The 23207-nt window shown below is 47.2% G+C and overlaps 3 protein-coding genes across 3 annotated transcripts in view; 2 read left to right on the top strand and 1 right to left on the bottom strand.

The window, feature by feature from the left end:
* The window catches only part of LOC144483338 (uncharacterized), a 77062-nt gene that overhangs the window by 32334 nt on the left and 21521 nt on the right, over positions 1–23207 (bottom strand). Inside the window, exons 4-5 of the mRNA XM_078202052.1 lie at positions 18017–18026; positions 10256–10861 (exon numbers count right to left, since the gene is read on the bottom strand). Of these exons, the coding sequence (XP_078058178.1) occupies positions 10256–10861; positions 18017–18026 (616 nt within the window). The remainder of the gene's footprint in view (positions 1–10255; positions 10862–18016; positions 18027–23207) is intronic.
* Positions 1–23207, top strand: part of LOC144483379 (uncharacterized) — a 148681-nt gene that overhangs the window by 114548 nt on the left and 10926 nt on the right. The window lies entirely within an intron of this gene.
* On the top strand, positions 16582–22297 carry LOC144483357 (uncharacterized). Its single transcript, XM_078202075.1, has 2 exons — positions 16582–16618; positions 20112–22297. Exon 2 carries the CDS (start codon positions 20294–20296, stop codon positions 22085–22087), a length of 1794 nt encoding a protein of 597 aa, XP_078058201.1. The 5' UTR covers positions 16582–16618; positions 20112–20293; the 3' UTR covers positions 22088–22297.

Below are 23207 nucleotides of genomic sequence, written 5' to 3'. Positions count from 1 at the left end.
CTACCAAAATGCATCACTTCGCATTGATCAGGATTGAACTCCATCTGCCATTTCTTTGCCCAAATTTCCAGCCTATCTATATCCTTCTGTAGCTTCTGACAATGCTCCTCACTATCTGCAAGCCCTGCCAATTTTGTGTCGTCCGCAAACTTACTGATCACCCCAGTTACACCTTCTTCCAGATCGTTTATATAAATCACAAACAGCAGAGGTCCCAATACAGAGCCCTGCGGAACACCACTAGTCACAGGCATCCAGCCGGAAAAAGACCCTTCCACTACCACCCTCTGTCTTCTGTGACCAAGGCAGTTCTCCACCCATCTAGCCACCTCCCCCATTCTGAGCTTATATTGACCAACAAAATCTGATACATTTTTATTCCCTGTAATTCATTCTGCCCACCCTGAAACGTTAATCTTCTTTCTGTCTAAAAGGATGGTCTCTTTCCTCATGTACACAATTAAAGGGCAGGAGATGGCTGACATTTAAGGGGACAGTAAATTAATATAGAACAGAGATATGTCTCGTGTTATTATATGGTACCCAGATTAGATATATAATTTATGTTTCTGTAATAAAATACATTTATTATTATTTCTTGCATTGTAATATAATACTGTAGCAATGTTATACATTTCCAATCATAAAGTCATTACAGCACAGAAGGAATCAATTTGGTAACTCGAGTCCAGGCTGACTCTCTGTATAACATTCCAGTCCCATTCCCACTCTACATCCCCATTCTCCTGAAAGTTTATTTCCTTCAAGTGCCCATCCACTTTCATTTTTAAATAGAATCCTATTCTGAATTTCTATCCTGTTCTGACACTGATGATATGTGTAAACTCATTTCACAGGATATTGAAAGAGGAATCACAGCCCGAAATCTCAAACATCACGTCTAGATCTGACAGAGTCATATTCCTTGGGAGCTGAATATCATCGGACTTTGAATCGAGAAGGAGAAATGATTGTCCGGTCTGTTGATTTGAAAAGATTTCAAACATCAGTGTGACTGGAAAAGCACCAACACTCTGCCACACTGGAGTGAGAGTGTTCCAGTGCACTGACTAAAGAGCTTTAACCAGTTAAACAGCCTGAATAACTATCACACCATTCTCAGCGGGTAGAGACTGTATCCGTGTTCTGTGTGTGGATGAGGCTTCAATTGATTGTCCACCCAAGACAGAGGCAAGGACACCTGCACCATGGAGAAACCATGGAAATGTGCGGACTGTGGGAAGGGATACAGATACCCAAATGAGCTGGAAGCTCATCGGCGCAACCACACTGGGGAGAGACCATTCACCTGCTCTCAGTGTGGGAAGGGATTCACTCAGTCATCCAGCCTGCAGACACACCAGCGAGTTCACACTGGGAAGAGACCGTTCACGTGCTCTCAGTGTGGGAAGGGATTCACTCAGTCATCCAACCTGCAGACACACCAGCGAGTTCACACTGGGGAGAGGCCATTCACCTGCTCTCAGTGTGGGAAGGGATTCACTCGGTCATCCAATCTGCGGGCACATGAGCGCATTCATACTGGGGAGAGGCCATTCACCTGCCCTCAGTGTGGGAAGGGATTCACTCAGTCAACCCACCTGCGGATACACCAGCGAATTCACACTGGAGAGAGACCGTTCACCTGCTCTCAGTGTGGGAAGGGATTCTGTGATTCATCCAGCCTGCTGTCACACCAGCGAGTTCACACTGGGGAGAGGCCATTCACCTGCTCTCAATGTGGGAAGGGATTCACTCGGTCATCCTGCCTGCGGACACACCAACGAGTTCACACTGGAGAGAGGCCCTTCACCTGCCCTGTGTGTGAGAAGAGATTCAGTCGGTCATCCCACCTGCTGAGACACCAGCGAGTTCACGAGTGATGACAGGGGTTGGATTCTGCTGTTATTGTTTCTGCTCTCAATTACATCCAGGACTGCGTTTTGTTCATTCTCACAGTTGGTCAATGGGGATGGTCGGGGGGTTTCTTTCTGCTGGACTGGCCGGTCTCATGACTTTGCCTCCAATGGACTGATGCTCTTTGAGTCTTGTTGCGAATACCTGGTTTCAAATTTCAGACGGATCACAGAGTAACAGGGTGTTAGGAAGTTAAGAAATATTTAGTCACTATTTCTGTTTGAAACTCCCCCAGATGTCCATCCAATTTCCTTTGTAATTGTTTATTGTCTCCACTTCCTCCACCCTCGTAGGCAGCGAGTTCCAGGTCATTATCATTCGCTGCATCAAAATATTCTTCCTCATATACCCCCCCCCCCCCCCCCCCCCCCGCATCTCTGACCCAAAACCTTAACTCTATGCCCCCTTATTCTTGTGCCATCAGCTAATGGGAACAGCTTTTCTTTGTCCACCTCATCTGAACCTGTCAGAGTCTTGTCCACCTCTATCAAATCTCCCCTCAACCTCCTTTCCTCCAAGAGGAACAACCCCAGCCTGACATTGACAATAAAGAACAAACTAACAGAATATGTTAATACCTGAAATCAAATGGGAATGTTTAATTTCTGTTTTAAAGATATTGTGAATATATTGTCCTGGACAATAAAGGAATTGGAATAACTCACCTTGGGTGTGGTTGAATGGAATATATCAATCTGGTATCCATCTACAGTCTAGTGAAAGTTTTGGAATGTGTAGCTGGAAATCCCTCCCTAACAGCACTGTGGGTGTACCTACACCTCAGGCATTGCAGCAGTTCAGGAAGGCAGTGTTGGGGTTGACCATGGCCGAGGCAGCTACATACAGCCACATATTCTGTTATAATTGAAGGACTGCAGATTGAATGTGAGGCATTGTGGGACTGGACTATCGTGACCACATTCCTGTGACTGCTCAGTTTCTGCAATCACGGACCATTAAACTGCTAAGCAGGGCCCCAACAGAGGACTTGGTGAGAATATTTACTCAGAATGAGTTAGAATTAAACTGGGGCGGCACGGTGGCACAGTGGTTAGCACTGCTGCCTCACAGCGCCAGGAACCCGGGAACTAAGAACAAGAAACTTATCGATTAAAATGATTAGAGAATAGAGCCAACCTTTCGAGTCTGGATGACACTTCGTAAGAGCTCTTATAAAGGGTCATCCAGACTCGAAATATTGGCTCTATTCTCGCTCCACAGATGCTGTCAGACCTGCTGAGATCTTGCAGCATTTTCTGTTTTTGTTTCAGACTCCAGCATCCGCAGTATTTTATTTTTATGATAAAATGATTCGGTCTGATTGGAATTCCCACGACCCTCCCGCAAAACAGAGGGAGTGGTGGCAAAGGGAGAAAAAGGATAAGGATGATAAAGTCTGGGTTCTGATTCTCTGAGCCCATGTAGGATTAACAAAATGAGTGAATCAGTTTATAAAGAACAGAAGTTACCCATCCCTAACAAAAACTGATCAAATTAAGTAGGTTGAGGAATAAAACAAAAAAATTAATAGATGATGTTTAAAATCATTTGTTTTGTTTTAAACTTGTGTAAAGTGACGTAATTGTGGGCCAAGTTTTTGCTGCTCACTCCCCACCCCTTTAGGTTCTGTCGAAACGTTAACCCTTTCAGCAGACAGTTCATTTGTTTTTAAATCGCCTGAAGACTCATCTGTCTATTTTAGTTCAGAATTGAAGATTTATGGGAATTGGCTAAGATGGTCTTTTGACATTTTTAAAGTATAAAAACGTGGTCTTGAGAAGGCAATTTGGGAGAGAGGTGGAGAGAGATATGTTTACAGAGAGGTGTGGAGAGCTGTTGGTTTTACAAGTTATCCATGTTTTTGGAGCGGTCACTTCATGTCCTGGTCTGAGAGGGATGGAGAGAAGTCTGTTCAATTGTTAATGTTAAACTTTCTCTATTAATTGTTAATTGACATTCTGTTTTTTATCTTTCTGACTTGTTACATTTTTAATGATTAATAAACTTTCTGAATTCATGATTTAAAGTGTTCTTTCTTGCCACATGGTTAAGACACTGGAACCTGGTGTGATTTACGATTAGGGAGGTTATTGTAAACAAGAGAACCCCATAAATCTTAGTTCAAATAAATCAAAGTTCTGACAAATGGAATGTTATCCTTTATTATTCCGGACAAATGTCAGGTAATGTATTTTGGAAGGTCTAATACAGATAGGAAATATACAGTAAATGGCAGAACCCTTAAGAGTATTGATCGGCAAAGGGATCTGGGTGTACAGGTACACAGGTCACTGAAAGTGGCAATGCAGGTGGAGAAGGTAGTCAAGAAGGCATACGGCATGCTTGCCTTCATCGGCCGGGGTATTGAGTTTAAAAATTGGCAAGTCATGTTGCAGCTTTATAGAACCTTAGTTAGGCCGCACTCGGAATACAGTGTTCAATTCTGGTCGCCACACTACCAGAAGGATGTGGAGGCTTTGGAGAGGGTACAGAAAAGATTTACCAGGATGTTGCCTGGTATGGAGGGCATTAGCTATGAGGAGAGTTTGCAGAAACTTGGTTTGTTCTCACTAGAGCGATGGAGGTTAAGGGGAGACCTGATAGAAGTCTACAAGATTATGAGAAGCATGGACAGAGTGGATAGTCAGAAGCTTTTTCCCAGGGTGGAAGAGTCAATTACTAGGGGGCATAGGTTTAAGGTGCAAGGTTTAAAGGAGATGTACGAGGCAGATTTTTTACACAGAGAGTGGTGGGTACCTGGAACTCGTTGGCGAGGGAGGGACTGGAAGCGGATACGGTAGTGACTTTTAAGGGGCGTCTTGACAAGTACATGAATAGGATGGGAATAGAGGGATATGGTCCCCGGAAGGGTAGGGGGTTTTAGTTAAGTTGGGCAGCATGGTTGGTGCAGGTTTGGAAGGCCGAAGGCCTATTTCTGTGCTGTAATTTTCTTTGTTCTATTCAGAGAGAAATTGAACATAGAAGAAAAGATGTTGTACTTCAGTTATGATGTGGAGATGCCAGCATTGGACTGGGATAAACACACTAATTGTGTTAAAACTCTTAGTGTACTTCAGTTATACAGGGCGTTGCTGAAACTGCACCTTGAACACTGGGTGCAGCTTTGTCTCCTATGGAAGAAATGATACAAATGCAGTGAGAGTGGTTCAGAGAAGGTTTAATAATTGCTTCCCAATTTTTGACCCTCACAGGATAAAATTTGCCGATTTTTGTTGTCTTCACCTCTGACAGAGTAATCCTGACTCAAAATGTTGCCTCCATTCTCTCTTTACAGATGCTGTCAGACTTGCTGAGATTGTCCAGCATTTTCTGTTTTTGTTTCAGATTCCAGCAACAGCAGAATTTTGCCTTAATACCAGTTCTTGTTGGATAAGGACATCAAAAGTATCGGGTATAACACGAGAACGCAACACAAACAGATCAGCCATGATCTAAATAAATGGTGGAGGAAACTCAAAGGGCCAAATGACCGACTTCTGCTCCGGTGTCGAATGTTGGTCACAAATTCCTGAGAATTGTGAAACAAGGCTGGAAGATTCACCTTGCTTGTGTTAGTGGGAAAATGTCCAGGAGAACCATCACTGTGAAGGACAGTTCTGGGATTAAAGGTTGCCAGACTGGAAAAGGAAAACAATGGAAATAAACCCTTGGGGAGTGAAGAATCACTTTGGGCTGGTTTTTGGAGAAAGAGTGTCAACATTCCAAGGCAGGATAAAATATATCCATTGAGTGGATATTTAATGGTGTTAAGAGTAAAAGGGCAAAGTTTTAATTTTACAGTTTAAGGGCGATGTTCCCTATAAAAAAGTGTTTAATCATTGTTGCCTCCAGTTTGTTGGAGTAAACATCAGAAAACTTGAAGTTTTGTCGTGTCATTCTTTAATTTGTTTACTGGGTTTAGAATTCATTTAAAAAAATTGTTGATCATCAGAGATCCTAACAGTTCATTTAAAGCCACACGTTTCGACTTCCCATTTGAGCCTGGGACACCTTTCTGTCTCTCTATTGCTCGTGTCAATGACAGCCAGGCGACGGAGCTGAGGGCTGAATTTAGCAGAGAATAATGGGGCCTGCGCCCCAGTTGGGAAACTGCCCTGGGCGTCGCAATAATAGAGAGACAGGAAGGTGCTGGAGGACTGAGTGGGAAATGGGCCTCCAACCAATTGTTATATCAGTCACTCAGAGCTAAAGAGAAACCCGTCTCTTTAAATACAGATACAGGGAAGAGGCTGCACTGAAATCTGTCCCTTTTACCCTGCACAAAAGCAGGAGGCTGAGATTGACAGGCTGCAGGAGGAGTCCATTCAGCCCATCGTGCCCCTGCTATCTCTTTGAAAGGACTCTCTGATTTATCCAACTGCTCCGTTCTTTCCCTACAGCCCTGCAAATTCTTCCCTTTCAAATCTTTACCCTTTGGAAAGATTCTATTGAATCTGCTTTCAGGCAGATCAGAACAACTCGCTGTGTCAAACAATAAAATAAAATCTCATCTCCCCCTCTGGCTCCTTTGCCAATTACCTTAGAGGGACTCACTTTCTGTTAAAGAGCCTGCCAACCCCTCTCACCCACTTTCCCTAAAGTGCATCAATCTCATCAGGAAAAGTCCAGAACAATCAAATATTTTTACTGATGAAAGTTTATTAATGAAACAGAACATGGTTAAAAACAAACAGAAAGTGACTTGAGGATCAAAGACAACCAGAGTAAAAGATGTTCACAATGTTCTGGACACAAATGGTTTCTCTTTAATTCATCTGTAGCCTGTTCCCTCTTTGTAGTGAAGGCAGAATTCTCTGGATAGTAAATTTAAGAAATTTCATAGAATCATAGAAACCCTACAGTGCAGAAGGAGGCGATTCGGCCCATCGAGTCTGCACCGACCACAATCCCACCCAGGCCCTACCCCCACATATTTACCCGCTAATCCCTCTAACCTACGCATCCCAGGACTCCAAGGGGCAATTTTTAACCTGGCCAATCAACCTAACCCGCACATCTTTGGACTGTGGGAGGAAACCGGAGCACCCAGAGGAAACCCACGCAGACACGAGGAGAATGTGCAAACTCCACACAGACAGTGACCCGAGCCGGGAATCGAACCCGGGACCCTGGAGCTGTGAAGCAGCAGTGCTAACCACTGTACTACCGTGCCGCCCAAATTTATTGAATGAAAAAGGTTTACTGAACAACTGACCACGGTGGCACAGTGGTTAGTGCTGCCTCTCAGCGCCAGGGACCCAGGTTCAATTCCTGGCTTGGGTCACTGTCTGTGTGGAGTCTGCACATTCTCCCCATGTCTGCATGGGTTTTCTTCGGGTCCTCCGGTTTCCTCCCACAGCCCAATGATGTGCAGGTTAGGTGGATTGGCCATGCTAAATTCTCATTCAGTGTACCTGAACAGGCGCCGGAGTGTGGCAACTCGGGGAATTTCACAGTAACTTCATTGCAGCGTGAATGTAAGCCTCTTTGTGACTGATAAATAAACTTTAGGACATTGACTTTTACAGCTTCATGCGGGTGATCAGTCTGTATAAGAGTAACTCTCTCTGGCTCCTTCTTTGACAGGAATTCTTGTGGAACTCGGCCTTGGGAGGCTTCAGAATTTGGTTCACAAGGAAGACCTTCAGAACCTCTACTTTTATCCCCAAAGTGACCATTACCACACGTCAGAGTTGGGCCTGTGCACATCCATCCCCCTTGGCAGAGATCGACCACCCGATCACCTTCCCCCTGCAAAGCTCCCCGCTTGGCGTCCACCCTCCTTGCATAAGCACCCAGTCATTATAAATACCCCTCCACTAAGCCCCACCCCCACCCATCCCCTTGGCACTGCCCATGGTACACTTATGGTGCTCAACTGGGCACTGCCAGGGTGCCAGGAGGGTACTGAATGTGGCGTTGCCCAATGGGCACTGCCCCTGACCACCATGGTGGCTTCAATGGCCTCCGATCCCACACACACAGCCCCCTCACACAACACACCCAGTGTGGCCCAAGCACCTGGTCCCCGCTGGTGAAGACCAGTAGTGATTCTCGGCGATGTGACATCTCGCCAGCGAGGGGGGGAAGCAGCCATGCTGAACCCACCAATCACATTGTAATGTAGGCAACTCTGTGCAAATAACCTTCACTCCCTTTCTGGGAATGAAGCCGGCAAAACACGGGCCGGGAAGATAGCAATCCTTTAGTCTCGCACGCTATCTTCCTGGCTCACCGGTTTAATCGAGCGGCGAGTTGAGCCGGTAAGATCGCCCCCTGTATCTTTCTTTCACACTCAGACTGAACAATCAGCCTTATTCTTGAGGCAGATTTCACAGAATATAATGTCCTCTCGCTGATCAAAATGAAAGAAGAAACTCTTAGTTTAAACAATTCCTGCTCGCTGCACAGATTCCACAAGCATTGAGGTGAATACAGTGTGGTAACAAAATGACAACAATACATTCAGTAACAACACTAACTTAATTTAAACGTCATCTTTTTTAAAATTATATTTCTCAACCTAATTATTTTAATTTGATCAGTTTTTGTTAGGGATGGGTAACTTCTGTTCTTTATAAACTGGTTAACTCATTTTGTTAATTCTCCATGGGCTCGGAAAATCAGAACCCAGACTTTATCATCCTTATCCTTTTTCTCCCTTTGCCACCACTCCCTCTGTTTTGCGGGAGGGTCGTGGGGATTCCAATCAGAACTAATCATTTTATCATAAAAGCAAAATATTGCGGATGCTGGAATCTGAAACAAAAACTGAAAATGATGGAAAGTCTCAACAGGTCTGACAACATCTGTGGAGAGAGAATAGAGCGGCTGGAAGATCTCAGCAGGTCTGGCAGCATCTTTGGAGAGAGAATAGAGCCAATGTTTTGAGTCTGGATGAGCTTCTTACAAAGTGTCATCCAGAATCGAAACGTTGGCTCTATTCTCTAATCATTTTATCTGTAAGCTTCTTGTTCTTAGTTTCCAAATGGCAGGTAAGAGATCTGTCTGGTCCCCACTCAAGCTTTGATTTTTCACTGGCCATGCTTGGGTAGGATTATAACTGTTAGAATCTACTCTCAGAGATCTGGTTTTGAGTCCAGTGCTACTTGGAGTATACCGTCACTTCACCAAATATCGGGTCACAAGTCCCTCACAGTTCTTATCACAAATTGACGATAGGTTAAGCAATGGTTCAGAACGCTTTTTAACTTCTTAACCAACTACCTAGTACTGTTTGTTGATTGGTCAGACCCCCTTTTTACAGATTCAGGAATCTCAGCTGCTGAACACCAGCCGGTCCTGGAATAAGTTTAATTCTAGCTCATTCTGAGTAAATATTCTCACCAGGTCCTCTGTTGGGACCCTGCTAAGCAGCTTTAATGGTCCGTGATTGCAGAAACTGAGCAGTCACAGGAATGTGGTCAAGATAGTCCAGTCCTATAATGCCTCACATTCAATCTGCGGTCCTTCAATTATAACAGAATATGTGGCTGTTTGTAGCTGCCTCGGCCACGATCAGCGCCAACACTGCCTTCCTGAACTGCTACAATGCCTGAGGTGTAGGTACATTCACAGTGCCATGAGGGAGGGAGACTGTCGGTGGATACCAGATTGATATATTCCATTCAACCACACCCAAGGTGAGTTATTCCAATTCCTTTATTGTCCAGGACAATATATTTACAATATCTTTAAAACAGAAATTAAACATTCCCATTTGATTTCAGGTATTAACATATTCTGTTAGTTTGTTCTTTATTGTCGATCTCAGGCTGGGGTTGTTCCTCTTGGAGAAAAGGAGGTTGAGGTGAGATTTGATAGAGGTGGACAAGATTCTGACAGGTTTAGATAAGGTGGACAAAGAAAAGCTGTTCCCATTAGCTGATGGGACAAGGATGAGGGGGGTCACAGATTTATGGTTTTGGGTCAGAGAGGAAGGGGGGATGTGAGGAAGAATATTTTGATGCAGCGAATGGTAATGACCTGGAACTCGCTGCCTACGAGGGTGGAGGAAGTGGAGACAATAAACAATTACAAAGGAAATTGGATGGGCATTTGGGGCGTTTCAAACAGAAATGCTGACTAAATATCTCTGAACTTCCTCACACCCGGTCACTCTGTGATCCTTGTGAAATCTGAAACCAGGTATTCGCAACAAGACTCAAAGAGCATCAGCCCACTGGAGGCAAAGTCATGAGACCGGCCAGTCCAGCAGAAAGAAACCCTCCGACCCTCCCCATTGACCAACTGTGAGAATGAACAAAATGCAGTCCTGGATGTAATTGAGAGCAGAAACAATAACAGCAGAATCCAACCCCTGGAATCACTCGTGAACTTGTTGGTGTCTCAGCAGGTGGGATGAAACTCTGAATCCCTTCCCACACTGAGAGCAGGTGAATGGCCTCTCCCCAGTGTGAACTCGCTGGTGTGTCCGCAGGCTGGATAATTGACTGAACCCCTTCTCACACTGAGAGCAGGTGAATGGTCTCTCCCCAGTGTGAACTCGCTGGTGCGACTGCAGGTTAGATAATTGACTGAACCCCTTCCCACACTGAGGGCAGGTGAACGGCCTCTCCCCAGTGTGAATTCGCTGGTGTGTCTGCAGGGTGGATAACCGAGTGAATCCCTCCCCACACTGAGAGCAGGTGAACGGCCTCTCCCCAGTGTGAACACGCAGGTGCATCTGCAGGCTGGATAATCGACTGAAACCCTTCCCACACTGAGAGCAGGTGAACGGTCTCTCCCCAGTGTGAACTCGCTGGTGTGTTTGCAGGGTGGATAAACCAGTGAATTTCTTCCCACACTGAGAGCAGGTGAACGGCCTCTCCCCAGTGTGAACTCGCTGGTGTGTCCGCAGGTTGGAAAACTGAGTGAATCCCTTCCCACACTGAGAGCAGGTGAATGGCCTCTCCCCAGTGTGGCTGCGCCGATGAGCTTCCAGCTCTGATGGGTATCTGTATCTCTTCCCACAGTCCCCACATTTCCATGGTTTCTCCATGGTGCAGGTGTCCTTACCTCTCTCTTGGGTGGCCAATCAGTTGAAGCCTTGTCCACACACGGAACACGGGTACAGTCTCTCCCCGCTGTGAATGGTGTGATATTTATTCAGGCTGTGTAACTGGTTAAAGCTCTTTAGTCCGTGCACTGGAACACTCTCACTCGAGTGTGGCAGTGTGTTGGTGCTTTTCCAGTCACACTGATGTTTGAAATCTTTTCAAATCGACAGACTGGACAACCATTTCTCCTTCTAGATTCAAAGTCCGATGATATTGAGGTCCCAAGGGATATGACTCAGTCAGATCCAGACGTGACGTTTGAGATTTCGGCCTGTGATTCCTCTTTCAATATCCTGTAAAATGAGGTTACAAAAGTCATCAGTGTCAGTACAGGATAGAAATTCAGAACAGGATTCTATATAAAAATGAAAGTGGATGGGCACTTGAAGGAAATAAACTTTCAGGAGAAGGGGGATATAGAGTGGGAATGGGACTGGAATGTTATACAGAGAGTCAGCATGGACTCGAGTTACCGAATGGATTCCTTCTGTGCTGTAATGACTTTATGACTGGAAATGTATAACATCGCTACAGCATTATATTACAATGCAAGAAATAATAATAAATGTATTTTATTCCAGAAACATAAATAATATATCTAATCTGGGTACCATATAATAACACTAGACATATCTCTGTCCTATATTACTTTACTGTCTCCTTAAATGTCAGCCATCTCCTGGGGAAAGCTGCCCTTTAATGTGAACATGAGGAAAAAGACCATCCTTTTCGACAGACAAATAAATGTGTCAAGCTGAGGGAGCAAAGGATGTTCACCAGGCTGATTCAGGGTATCGCGGGACTGATGTGGAACCTTTGGATTGGAACCTTTGTAGGTCAAATAGTTCGGATGGGGCAGTTTTTGTGCAGTGAGTGCAGGAGGGTTTCCTGACACAATATGTGGAGAGGCCGACAAGAGGTGAGGCCACATTGGATTTGGTACTGGGAAATGAACTGGGCCAAGTGTTAGATTTGGTTGAGGGAGAGCACATCGGAGATAGTGACCACAATTTGGTGTCTTTTGTTATTGCAATGGAGAGGGATAGGGCCGTACGGCAGGGCAAGATTTACAAGTGGGGGAGAGGTAATTATGATGCGATTAGGCAAGAATTAGTGGGCATAAGATGGGAACAGAAACTGTCAAGGAAAGGCACTAATGAAAAGTGGGACTTTTTCAAGGAACAAATACTGGGTGTCCTTGATAGGTATGTCCCTGTCGGGCAGGGAGGAAATGGCCGAGTGAGGGAACCATGGTTCACAAAAGAGGTGGAATGTGAAAAGGAAGAGGGAAACTTATGTAGGGATGAGGAAACAAGGTTCAGATGGCTTGATTGAGGGTTACAAGTTAGCAAGGAATGAGCTGAAAAAGGGGCTGAGGAGAGCTAGGAGGGGACACGAGAAGTCCTTGGCGGGTCGGATCAAGGAAAACCCCAAGGCTTTTTACTCTTATGTGAGGAATAAAAGAATGACCAGGGTGAGGTTAGGGCCGGTCAAGGACAGTAGTGGGAACTTGTGTATGGAGTCAGTAGATAGGCGAGGTGATGAATGAATACTTTTCTTCAGTGTTCACCAAGGAGAGGGGCCATGTTTTTGAGGAAGAGAAGGTGTTACAGGCTAATAGGCTGGAGGAAATAGTTGTTCGGAGGGAGGATGTACTGGCAGTTTTGAATAAACTGAAGGTCGATAAGTCCCCTGGGCCTGATGAAATATATCCTTGGATTCTTTGGGAAGCAAGGGATGAGATTGCAGAGCCTTTGGCTTTGATCTTTGGGTCCTCACTGTCCACGGGGATGGTGCCAGAGGACTGGAGAGTGGCGAATGTTGTTCCTCTGTTTAAGAAAGGGAATAGAAATGACCCTGGTAATTATAGACCGGTTAGTCTTACTTCGGTGGTTGGTAAATTGATGTAAAAGGTCCTTAGGGATGGGATTTACGACCATTTAGAAAGATGCGGATTAATCCGGGATAGTCAGCACGTATTCGTGAAGGGCAAGTCGTGCCTCACAAATTTGATTGAATTTTTTGAGGAGGTAACTAAGTGCGTTGATGAAAGTAGGGCAGTTGATGTCAGAAACATGGATTTTAGTAAGGCGTTTGATAAGGTCCCCCATGGTCGGCTTATGATGAAAGTAAGGAGGTGTGGGATCGAGGGAAAGTTGGCCGATTGGATAGGTAACTGGCTGTCTGATAGAAGGCAGAGGGTGGTGGTGGATGGAAAATTTTCAGACTGGAGGCAGGTTGCTAGCGGAGTGCCACAGGGATCAGTGCTTGGTCCTCTGCTCTTTGTGATTTTTATTAATGACTTAGAGGAGGGGGCTGAAGGATGGATCAGTAAATTTGCTGATGACGCCAAGATTGGTGGAGTAGTGAATGAGGTGGAGGGCTGTTGTAGGCTGCAAAGAGACATAGATAGGATGTAAAGCTGGGCTGAAAAATGGCAAATGGAGTTCAACCCTGATAAATGTGAGGTGATTCATTTTGGTAGGACTAATTTAAATGTGGATTACAGGGTCAAAGGTAGGGTTCTGAAGACTGTGGAGGAACAGAGAGATCTTGGGGTCCATATCCACAGATCTCTAAAGGTTGCCACTCAAGTGGATAGAGCTGTGAAGAAGGCCTATGGTGTGTTGGCTTTTATTAACAGGGGGTTGGAGTTTAGGAGCCGTGGGGTTATGCTGCAACTGTACAGGACCTTGGTGAGACCACATTTGGAATATTGTGTGCAGTTCTGGTCACCTCACTATAAGAAGGATGTGGAAGCACTGGAAAGAGTGCAGAGGAGATTAACCAGGATGCTGCCTGGTTTGGAGGGTAGGTCTTATGAGGAAAGGTTGAGGGAGCGAGGGCTGTTCTCTCTGGAGCGGAGGAGGCTGCGGGGAGACTTAATAGAGGTTTATAAAATGATGAAGGGGATAGATAGAGTGAACATTCAAAGACTATTTCCTCGGGTGGATGGAGCTATTACAAGGGGGCATAACTATAGGGTTCATGGTGGGAGATATAGGAAGGATATCAGAGGTAGGTTCTTTACGCACAGAGTGGTTAGGGTGTGGAATGGACTGCCTGCAGTGATAGTGGAGTCAGACACTTTAGGAAAATTTAAGCGGTTATTGGATAGGCACATGGAGCACACCAGGATGATAGGGGGTGGGATAGCTTGATCTTGGTTTCAGATAAAGCTCGGCACAACATCGTGGGCCGAAGGGCCTGTTCTGTGCTGTACTGTTTTATGTTCTATGGAGGAGGAGAGATTGACTAGGTTAGAATTGTTTTCGTTGGAGTTCAGATGAATGAGGGGGAATCTCAAAGAGACTGATAAAATTCTAACAGGTCAAGACAGGATAGATGCAGGGAGGATATTCGCGATGGAGTCCAGAACTGGGGGTCACAGTCTGAGGATTCAGGGCAGACCATTTAGGACGGAGGTGAGGAGACATTTCTTCACCCAAAGAGTAGTGACCCTGTGGAATTTATTACCACAGGAAGTAGTTGGTGCCAAAACATTGAAGGTATTCAAGAGGCGGCTGGATAAAGCACTTGGAGCGAATGGGATCACAGGTTACGGGGAAAAAGCAGGATTAGGCTATTGAGTTGGGTGATCAGCCATGATTGTAATGAATGGCGGAGCAGGCTCGAAGGGTCAACTGGCCTCCTCCTGCTCCTACCTTCGATGTTTCTATATCAATGTCTTTAAGAGAGAGAGAGAGAGAGACCTGGGCCAACCTTTCCAGAGTCTGCAGCCTCCCTGGATTCACTTCCTTTCCCTTCAGTTGCTGCAAGTCCCCAATTTCCCCCAGAATGAGAAAATAAATGGAAAGGTGAGAAAAGAAAGTGTTTTACTCACAGATGTTGGCCTCTTTTAGGTCAAAACAAATAAACAAACTCAAGGTAAATCAGGACAAAGTAAAAGGGGCAGCTCCCCAAAAGGAGGGGGAACAGCCCGAACAAAAATCAAAGGACAAAGGAAACTTAAAAACATCAAATTAAAATGTGATTATTAGGGTCAATAATGCACCCCAACCCCTGCGGTGCCCAACGGGCACGGAAGGCGTCAACCGCGCCTGTGGGCACCGCATGCTCCCTCTCCAGGGACACCCGGCCGCGAACGTAGCCGCGGTAGAGGGGCAGACAGTCAGGATGGACGGCCCCCTCGATCGCCCGCTGCCTGGACCGGTAAATGGCGCGTTTCACCAGGCCCAGGAGCAGGTTCACGAGGAGGTCGCCATTCCGACCCTCCCCTCTCCGCACCGGGTGTCCGTAGATCAGGAGCGTGGGACTGAAGTGCAGACAAAACATCAACAAAAGGTTCTTTAGGAAAACATAAAGGGAGTGCAGCCTAAGACACACAACATAGACATGGTCCACGGACTCCACAAGGCCGCAGAAAGGGCAGTCTTCGGAGCCCGTGAACCAGTGAATCCTACGGTTGTGTGGAACTGCTGCATGCATCACCCTCCACCCCAGGTCCCCGACGTAATTGGGGGAGATCCCTCCATAGAGGGACCTCCAGCGGGGACCTCGGCCGCCCGGCGGCAACAAGGCCCGCCAAGGTGTATCCGGGCGACAGGCGAGGCGGTGGTAGTGGAAGGTGTGCAGCAGCAGCCCGCACAGGAGACGCCTCCGCGCGGTAGAAAAAGGCACGGAGGGCATTTCCGCGAGGCGGCTCAGGCTGTGGGGCACCTCACCCAGGGAGGGGGGCTGAGGTTTTGGGCCAATGTGGAATTCCGCCCGAACAGGGGAACGCTCGGGCGGGATCCCACCGCACGCCTGCGCCGTCTCGACTTTGCGTGCAGTTTCGGGGCCGAGCACGACCGTCCTAAGGTCTAGGATGGCTTTGGCCGTGCGCCAGACGGACGTCCCCGCGCGCTCAGCCAGCACGCGGGGACTCATCCAGTCCGCTCCTCCGCCATCGAGCACGTCCCCAATTCTGGTCACCCCGGCGTCCACAGCCCTCCTCTCCGCCTGCCACCTGAAGTTATACGGCTGGAGGAGCGGATTCCTGAGCAGCGGCTCTCGCACGAGAGCCGCTCCTCCTGACGAGGGAGAGCTGCGTCGCGAGGCGACCTTGTTCCAGACAGTGAGGAGGTCCTGGTTAAAGACGGTGGCTGAGACAGGATGGGGCCGTTAACCTGGGCTGTTCCCGGGAGGGAGGGAGAAGCCCCGCAGCTGCAAACCAGGGAGCTGACAATGATTCTGAAGGGTTTGCGGATCCACAAAGTGTTTCCAAATCCTCCCAGCCACCGCCTAACGCTGACTCCGCTTCTCCGGGACAAACAAGCGCCAAGGACAGCAATGACACTGCGCATGCTCCACATCACAATGCCCCGGGGACTGATTGACGGCCGCTTCGGACCAATAGGAAGAGGGGGCGGGGCTGGAGGACCGAGGAAGAGAAGCTGGTCCTCCATCCAATCGGAGTGAATGAGGGGCGGGACTGGAGGACCCAGAAGGAGCGGCTGGTCCTCCAACCAATCGGAGTTAATGAGGGGCGGGGCTGAGGTGTCCCCATACAACGCACGGGAAGAGGTTCGCATGCGCAGTTATGTTACAGTCTGGAGCATGCGCAGTAAGCAACGGCGTTTGCCGCACGCAGTGTGGGTGATAGCAATCGGAGAGAAGTTCCTCTGTCTCATCAGCAGCCGGTAAGGATGCGGAAACATAGAGGGAGCAATGGAACCGGCGGATGGACGTAGAGGGTTCCTAAATACCTGGTCAAGGCCTCAAATCTCGAAAATGAGCCCGTCGGTCTGTGTTTGCAGCTTCCGGTCTTTTTCCCGAGACGAGGCTCAGGTTAACGGCCGCCATCTTGATTCAGCAGGGAGGAGAGCGCATGCGCGGTGTCTTGGTGACGCAACAGCGAGTGGGCGGGGCTTCATGTTTCTGCTTCTCCTCCAGGTCCTAGTTCCCGGTCCACTCGCACAATGAGCAACAGGTTTCGAAACAGCTTCACCCACCCAGGCTGCAGCTGCTGTTTGCAGCCTTGATGAGTCCATGGGCCATGTACAGATTCTGTGTGAGAGTTGAAAACCCTGTATAGTTACCTAAAGCGGTTACACAGCTTTTGGTTACACTTCAGCCCCAGGCTCCTCATGTTTACATAGAAACATGATGTGGAGATGCCGGCGTTGGACTGGGGTGAACACAGGAAGAAGTCTCACAACACCAGGTTAAAGTCCAGCAGGTTTATTTTGTATTTGCTACCAAGTAAACCTGGTGAGACTTCTTACATAGAAACATACACAGAAAATAGAAGCTGGGAGTCGGCCGTTCGGCCCTTCGAGCGTGCTCCGCCATTCATTATTGTCATGGCTGATTAGCAAATTCAATACCCTGATCCCTGTCGCCCCAAGAGATTTATCTAATTGAAATCAGACTCTACTTCCACTTTTGAAGAACGTGAATCCAAAGATTCATGACCCTCTGAGAGAAAAACATCTCATCTCTGTTTTCAATGGGCAATGCTGTTTTTTAAAACAGCGACTCCCTAGATTCTCCCCTGAGTGTAAACATCCTCTCCAGATCCAAAACAGAAAATGCTGGAAAATCTCAGCAGGTCAGGCAGCACCTTTTCTCCCCCTTTGCTTCGCCTTTCCCCTTTTTTCTCCCTCCAATCCACCCTCCCCTCCCCCACATCTTCATCCATCACAACTTCTTCAGCTTCTCTGCTGTTTGGCCATTCACACTTTCTATTCTCTCTATAGACTGCCATTAGCATCCTTTCCCCTGGTTCCTGTGGCTTGGACCCATCTTTCATTCCCTCACAGTGTAAACATCTCCCACTTTCTATGCCTTTTTTATGCTTTGACAAAAGGTCATCTGGACTCGAAGCTTCAACTCTTTTCTCTCCTCACAGATGCTGCCAGACCTGCTGAGATTCTCCAGCATTTTCTCTTTTGGTTTCAGATTCCAGCCTCCGCAGTAATTTGCTTTACCTTTCTCTCCATATCCATCCTGTCAAGAGTTTTCAGAATCTTGAAGGTTTAAATTAAGTTGCCTCTTACTCTTTTGAAGTCGAGCAGAAGCTAAACTCAAGCAAAGACTGTCTCACTGCTCCTCATCAGACAATCCACCTATTCCAAGTATTAATCTACTAAACCTTCTATGAACTGCTTCTCATAAAGCAGTTAAGGAATAATATGCACTCATATTCTTTCTTAAATAAGGAAACCAATAATGTACACACTGCTCTAGATATGTCTAACCAATGCCCTGTGCAACTGAAAATAACTTCCTTGCTTTTACTCAATTCCCCTCATAATAAATAATAGCTTTCTGAATTACTTGTACCTGAGACAATATTGCGATTTTCTATCGTGATGCATTTTGGACACTTTTTAAACAGGGAGTTAGAAGGGCGGCACAGTAGCACAGTGGTTAGCACTGCTGCTTCACAGCTCCAGGGACCTGGATTCGATTCCCGGCTTGGGTCACTGTCTGTGTGGAGTTTGCACATTCTCCTCGTGTCTGCGTGGGTTTCCTCCGGGTGCTCCGGTTTCCTCCCACAGTCCAAAGATGTGCGGGTTAGGTTGATTGGCCATGCTAAAATTGCCCTTAGTGTCCTGGGATGCGTAGGTTAGAGGGATTAGTGGATAAATATGTAGGGATATGGGGGTAGGGCCTGGGTGGGATTGTGGTCGGTGCAGACTCGATGGGCCGAATGGTCTCTTTCTGTGCTGTAGGGTTTCTAAGATTCCAAGATTTACACACAACAAGCTCAAACCAAGAGAAAAATGTTGTCTCTTCTGATATAGGCTTTCTGAATGGGATAAGTAGATAGATGAGAATGGAATGTTTCCACTTGTTGGTGTTTCCAATACTGGGGACCATGAACAGACAACAGAGACGAATAAATCAAACAGGAGGAGATATTTATTTCTTCAGACAGTTGTTAGAATATGGAACTCACTGCGACTGGAAGTGGTTGAGACAAATACTTTAGATGCTTTAAAAAGGAAACCAGATGAGAACATGAGAGAAAAAGGATTAAAAAGTTGAGCTGAAAAGCTGAGTTGAGGTGAGCAGAATCATAGAATCATAGAAACCCTACAGTGCAGAAGGAGGCCATTCGGCCGCGACCACAATTCCACCCAGGCCCTACCCCCATATCCCTACATATTTACCCACTAATCCCTCTAACCTACGCATCCCAGGACTCTAAGGGGCAATTTTTTTAACCTGGCCAATCAACCTAACCCGCACATCTTTGGACTGTGGGAGGAAACTGGAGCACCCGGAGGAAACCCACGCAGACACGAGGAGAATGTGCAAACTCCACACAGACAGTGACCCAAGCCGGGAATCGAACCCGGGTCCCTGGAGCTGTGAAGCAGCAGTGTTAACCACTGTGCTACCATGCCGCAGAATGAGAGGAGATTTGTGTGGAGTAGAAATTCCAGTACAGATCAGGGCAGGGGTGGGGTGGCGGCGGAGGCAGTGGCACAGTGGAACTATCACTGGACTAGCAATCCAGAGACCCAGGATAATGATCTGGGGACCTCGGTTCAAATCCCACCACAGCAGATGATGAAATTTAAATTCAATTAAAAGTCTGATGATGACCATGAAACCATTGTTGATTGTCGTAAAAACCCATCTGGTTCACTGATGTCCTTTAAGGATGGAAATCTGCCGTCCTTAACTGGCCTGGCCTACATGTAACCCACAGCAATGTGGTTGACTCTCAAATGCCCTGTGAAATGGAGGGCAGTTGGGGATGGGCAATAAATGCTGTCCCAGTCGGCGATGCCCACACCCCGTAAAAATGAATTAAAAAAAATAGACTGGCCTGTTTGTGTTTTGTGTATCTCATGTATTCATAGAATCTCTACAGTGCAGAAGGAGGCCTTTCAGACCACCCCACCCAGGCTATTCCCGTAACCCCACTTATTTACCCCGCTAATCTCCCTAACCTACACATCTTGGGACAGAAAGGGGCAACCACCTAACCCGAACATCTTTGGAGAGTGGGAGGAAACTGGAGCACCCGGAGGAAACCCACACAGACACGAGGAGAATGTGCAAACTCCATACAGACAGGTAACCAAGGCCACAATCGAACCCAGGTCCCTGGTGCTGTGAGGCAGGAGTACTAACCACTCTGCCATCCATGTAATTCTTTGTAAACTTATTTTGCAGGAAATTGAAGAGAAGGATTTGCAGTCTGGATGATCGAATCTCACGTCAGACAGAGTCAATCGGTTCATCGGGATCTGAAGATTTGTGCATCTGAAGGGATTTAATTGACCATCTCAGCAGGAAGCTGGTGAGAATCCGTTCATCTGCTCCTCCTGTGGGAAGGGATTGATCAGCTGGTAAACATGCTGACACGACAGCGAGCTCGCAACAGTGAGAGTTCATTCACCTGCTCCGTGTGTGGGAAGAAATTCATGTGTTCGTCCAACCTGCTGGCTCACCAACTCGATCACATTGATCAGAAGCCTCTTCAAAGCTCTGACTCTGGGGACAGCGTTGAGACGCCTGAGGAACAGGCCCAACACCAGCTCCTTCACACTGACGAGAGACCGTTCAGCTGCTCCCACTGCGGGAAGAGGTTCAGCCAGTCCTCCCGCCTTGCAGAGCACCAGCTCCTTCACACACACGAGAGACCGTTCAGCTGCTCCCACTGCGGGGAGTCGTTCAGCAACTCAGTGCATCTCACTGAGCATCAACCAGTTCATACCAAGGACAGGCCATTCAGCTGCTCCCAGTGTGGGAAGAGATTCACTCAGTCCTCCCACTGCACCGTTCACCAACTGGTTCATTCTCAGAAGAGACATTTTAAATGTTTTAAATGTGAGAAGACCTTCAAAAGAAGGATTAGTCTGCTGAGACACCAGGACACACACACCGGGGAGAGGCCGTACCCCTGTTCTGTTTGTGGGAAGAGATTCGCTCATTCATCTCATCTTCTGACACACAAGCGAGTTCACACTGGGGAGAGGCCTTTCCTCTGCTCCCTGTGTGGGAAGAGATTCACTCGATTTTCACACCTTTTGACACACAAGAGTATTCACACTGGAGGGAAACCATTCACCTCCTCAATGTGTAGAAAGGAAGAAGTTCAATCAACTGACCAGCTGACACACCAGCAAGTTCACACTGGGGAGAAGCTGTTCACCTGCTCGGTGTGTGGGAAGGAATTCACTCGGTCTCACTATCTTCTGAGGCACCGGCGAGTTCACACTGGGGAGAGGCCATTCCTCTGCTCCGTGTGTGGGAAGATGTTTCCTCATTCATCCCAGCTTGTGATACACGAGCGTGTTCACACAGGGGAGAGGCCTTACGTTTGCCCTGTGTGCAGGAAAGCATTTGCTTCTTTACAACACCTGCTGAAACATCGGCCTGTTCACACCGGGGAGAAGCCGTTCTCTTGCTCCATTTGTGGCAAGAGATTCACTCAGTCATCTGACCTGCTGAGACACCAATACATTCACACAGGGGACAGGCCGTTCACCTGCTGTGTGTGTGGGAAGGGATTCATTGGTTCATCCCGCCTGCAGACACACCAGCGAGTTCACACCGGGGAGAAGCCGTTCACCTGCTCTGTGTGTGGGAAGGGATTCACTCAGGTATCCAGCCTGCAGAGACACCAGCGAGTTCACACTGCGACAGAACCATTCACCTGCTCTCAGTGTGGGAAGGGATTCACTGATCCATCCCACCTGCAGAGACACCAGCGAGTTCACACCGGGGAGAAGCCGTTCACCTGCTCTGTGTGTGGGAAGGGATACACTCAGGTATCCAACCTGCAGAGACACCAGCGAGTTCACACCGGGGAGAGGCCGTTCCTGTGCTCTGTGTGTGGAAAGGGATTCGCTCAGTCGTCTGGCCTGCTGAAACACCAACGCATTCACACCGGGGAGAAGCCGTTCACCTGCTCTGTGTGTGGGAAGGGATTCACTGATTCATCCTATATGCTGAAACACCAGCGAGCTCACACTGCGACAGAACCGTTCACCTGCTCCCTGTGTGGGAAGGGATTCACTGATCCATCCCGCCTGCAGAGACACCAGCGAGTTCACACTGGGGCAAAACCGTTCAACTGCTCCATGTGTGGGAAGGGATTTAATCAGTATTACAGCCTGCTGAAACATAGACGACTTCATGTGTGACCGGCAAAGTTGGATTCTGTTGTTTCTGCGCCCTGAGATAAACAATAACAATTGGATGAATAGGGGAGGCAGTGGCACAGTGGAATTATCACTGGACTCAGGGTAAGGCTCTGGGGACCCAGGTTCGAATCCCACCACAGGCAATGGTGAAATTTGAATTCAATTAAAATCTCGAATTAAAAGTCTAATGACAAACCTTAACCATTGTTGATCGTCGTCAAAACCACTCTGGTTCAGTCATGTCCTTTCGGGAAGGAAACCTGCCATCCTTACCTGGTCTGGCCTACATGTGACTCCAGACCCACAGCAATGTGGTTGACTCTCAAATGCCCTCTGAAATGGAGGCAGTTAGAGATGGGCAAGGAATGCTGGCCCAGCCAGTGACGCCTATATCCAATAAAAATGAATTTTTAAAAAGTTCCTCAGTATCTCGGTAACCTCCTCCAGCCCCACAACACTCTGTGTAAATACAAGTTGTTGATGATTATGCCCTGAGATAGAAAATGTGAACCCGATTCCCCTCGTCCACCAACACAGCAACTTCTTCACAAAAATTAAAGCACATGGGATTGGGGCGAATGTATTGAGATAGAAAACTTGTTGGCAGACAGGAAATAGAGTAAGATTAAACAGGTCTTTTTCCAACTGGCAGGCAGTGATTATTGGGGTAATGCAGGATCAGTGCTCTGACCCCAGCTAGTCACCTGCCATGGGTCTTCTGTTTTTTTCCCCCCATTTACAATGCATCATTTTTAAATTGTTGCTTCTTAATATTCTGATTTAAAACCATGGATAAGCTCAAACCACTTTTGGATAACCTGTGACTCCCTGATCAAGAATCTTACCGACCACTGCATGCCATTCTGGTCACCGTATTATAAAAAAGATATCTCGGCACTGGAGAAAGGTACAGAGATGATTTTTAATGATGATACCAGAAATGTAGAAAGCAGCTCACCATCACCTTCTCAAGGTCAATCTGAGGTTAGCAATAAATGCTGGCCAAGCTCGCGATGTCCACATCCCATAAATGATTTTTAAACTGTGTGTTTGGTTATCCATCAGGAAAGGATTGACACGCTCACGCTTTCTTGAAAAATTAAGGCTGAGGAGTAACCTA

The sequence above is a fragment of the Mustelus asterias genome, unplaced genomic scaffold (assembly GCF_964213995.1).
Source record: "Mustelus asterias unplaced genomic scaffold, sMusAst1.hap1.1 HAP1_SCAFFOLD_63, whole genome shotgun sequence".
In the NCBI taxonomy this organism is placed as follows: Eukaryota; Metazoa; Chordata; class Chondrichthyes; order Carcharhiniformes; family Triakidae; genus Mustelus; species Mustelus asterias.
The sequence above is the reverse complement of the archived record's forward strand: the minus strand, read 5'-3'. Positions and strand labels throughout refer to the sequence as shown.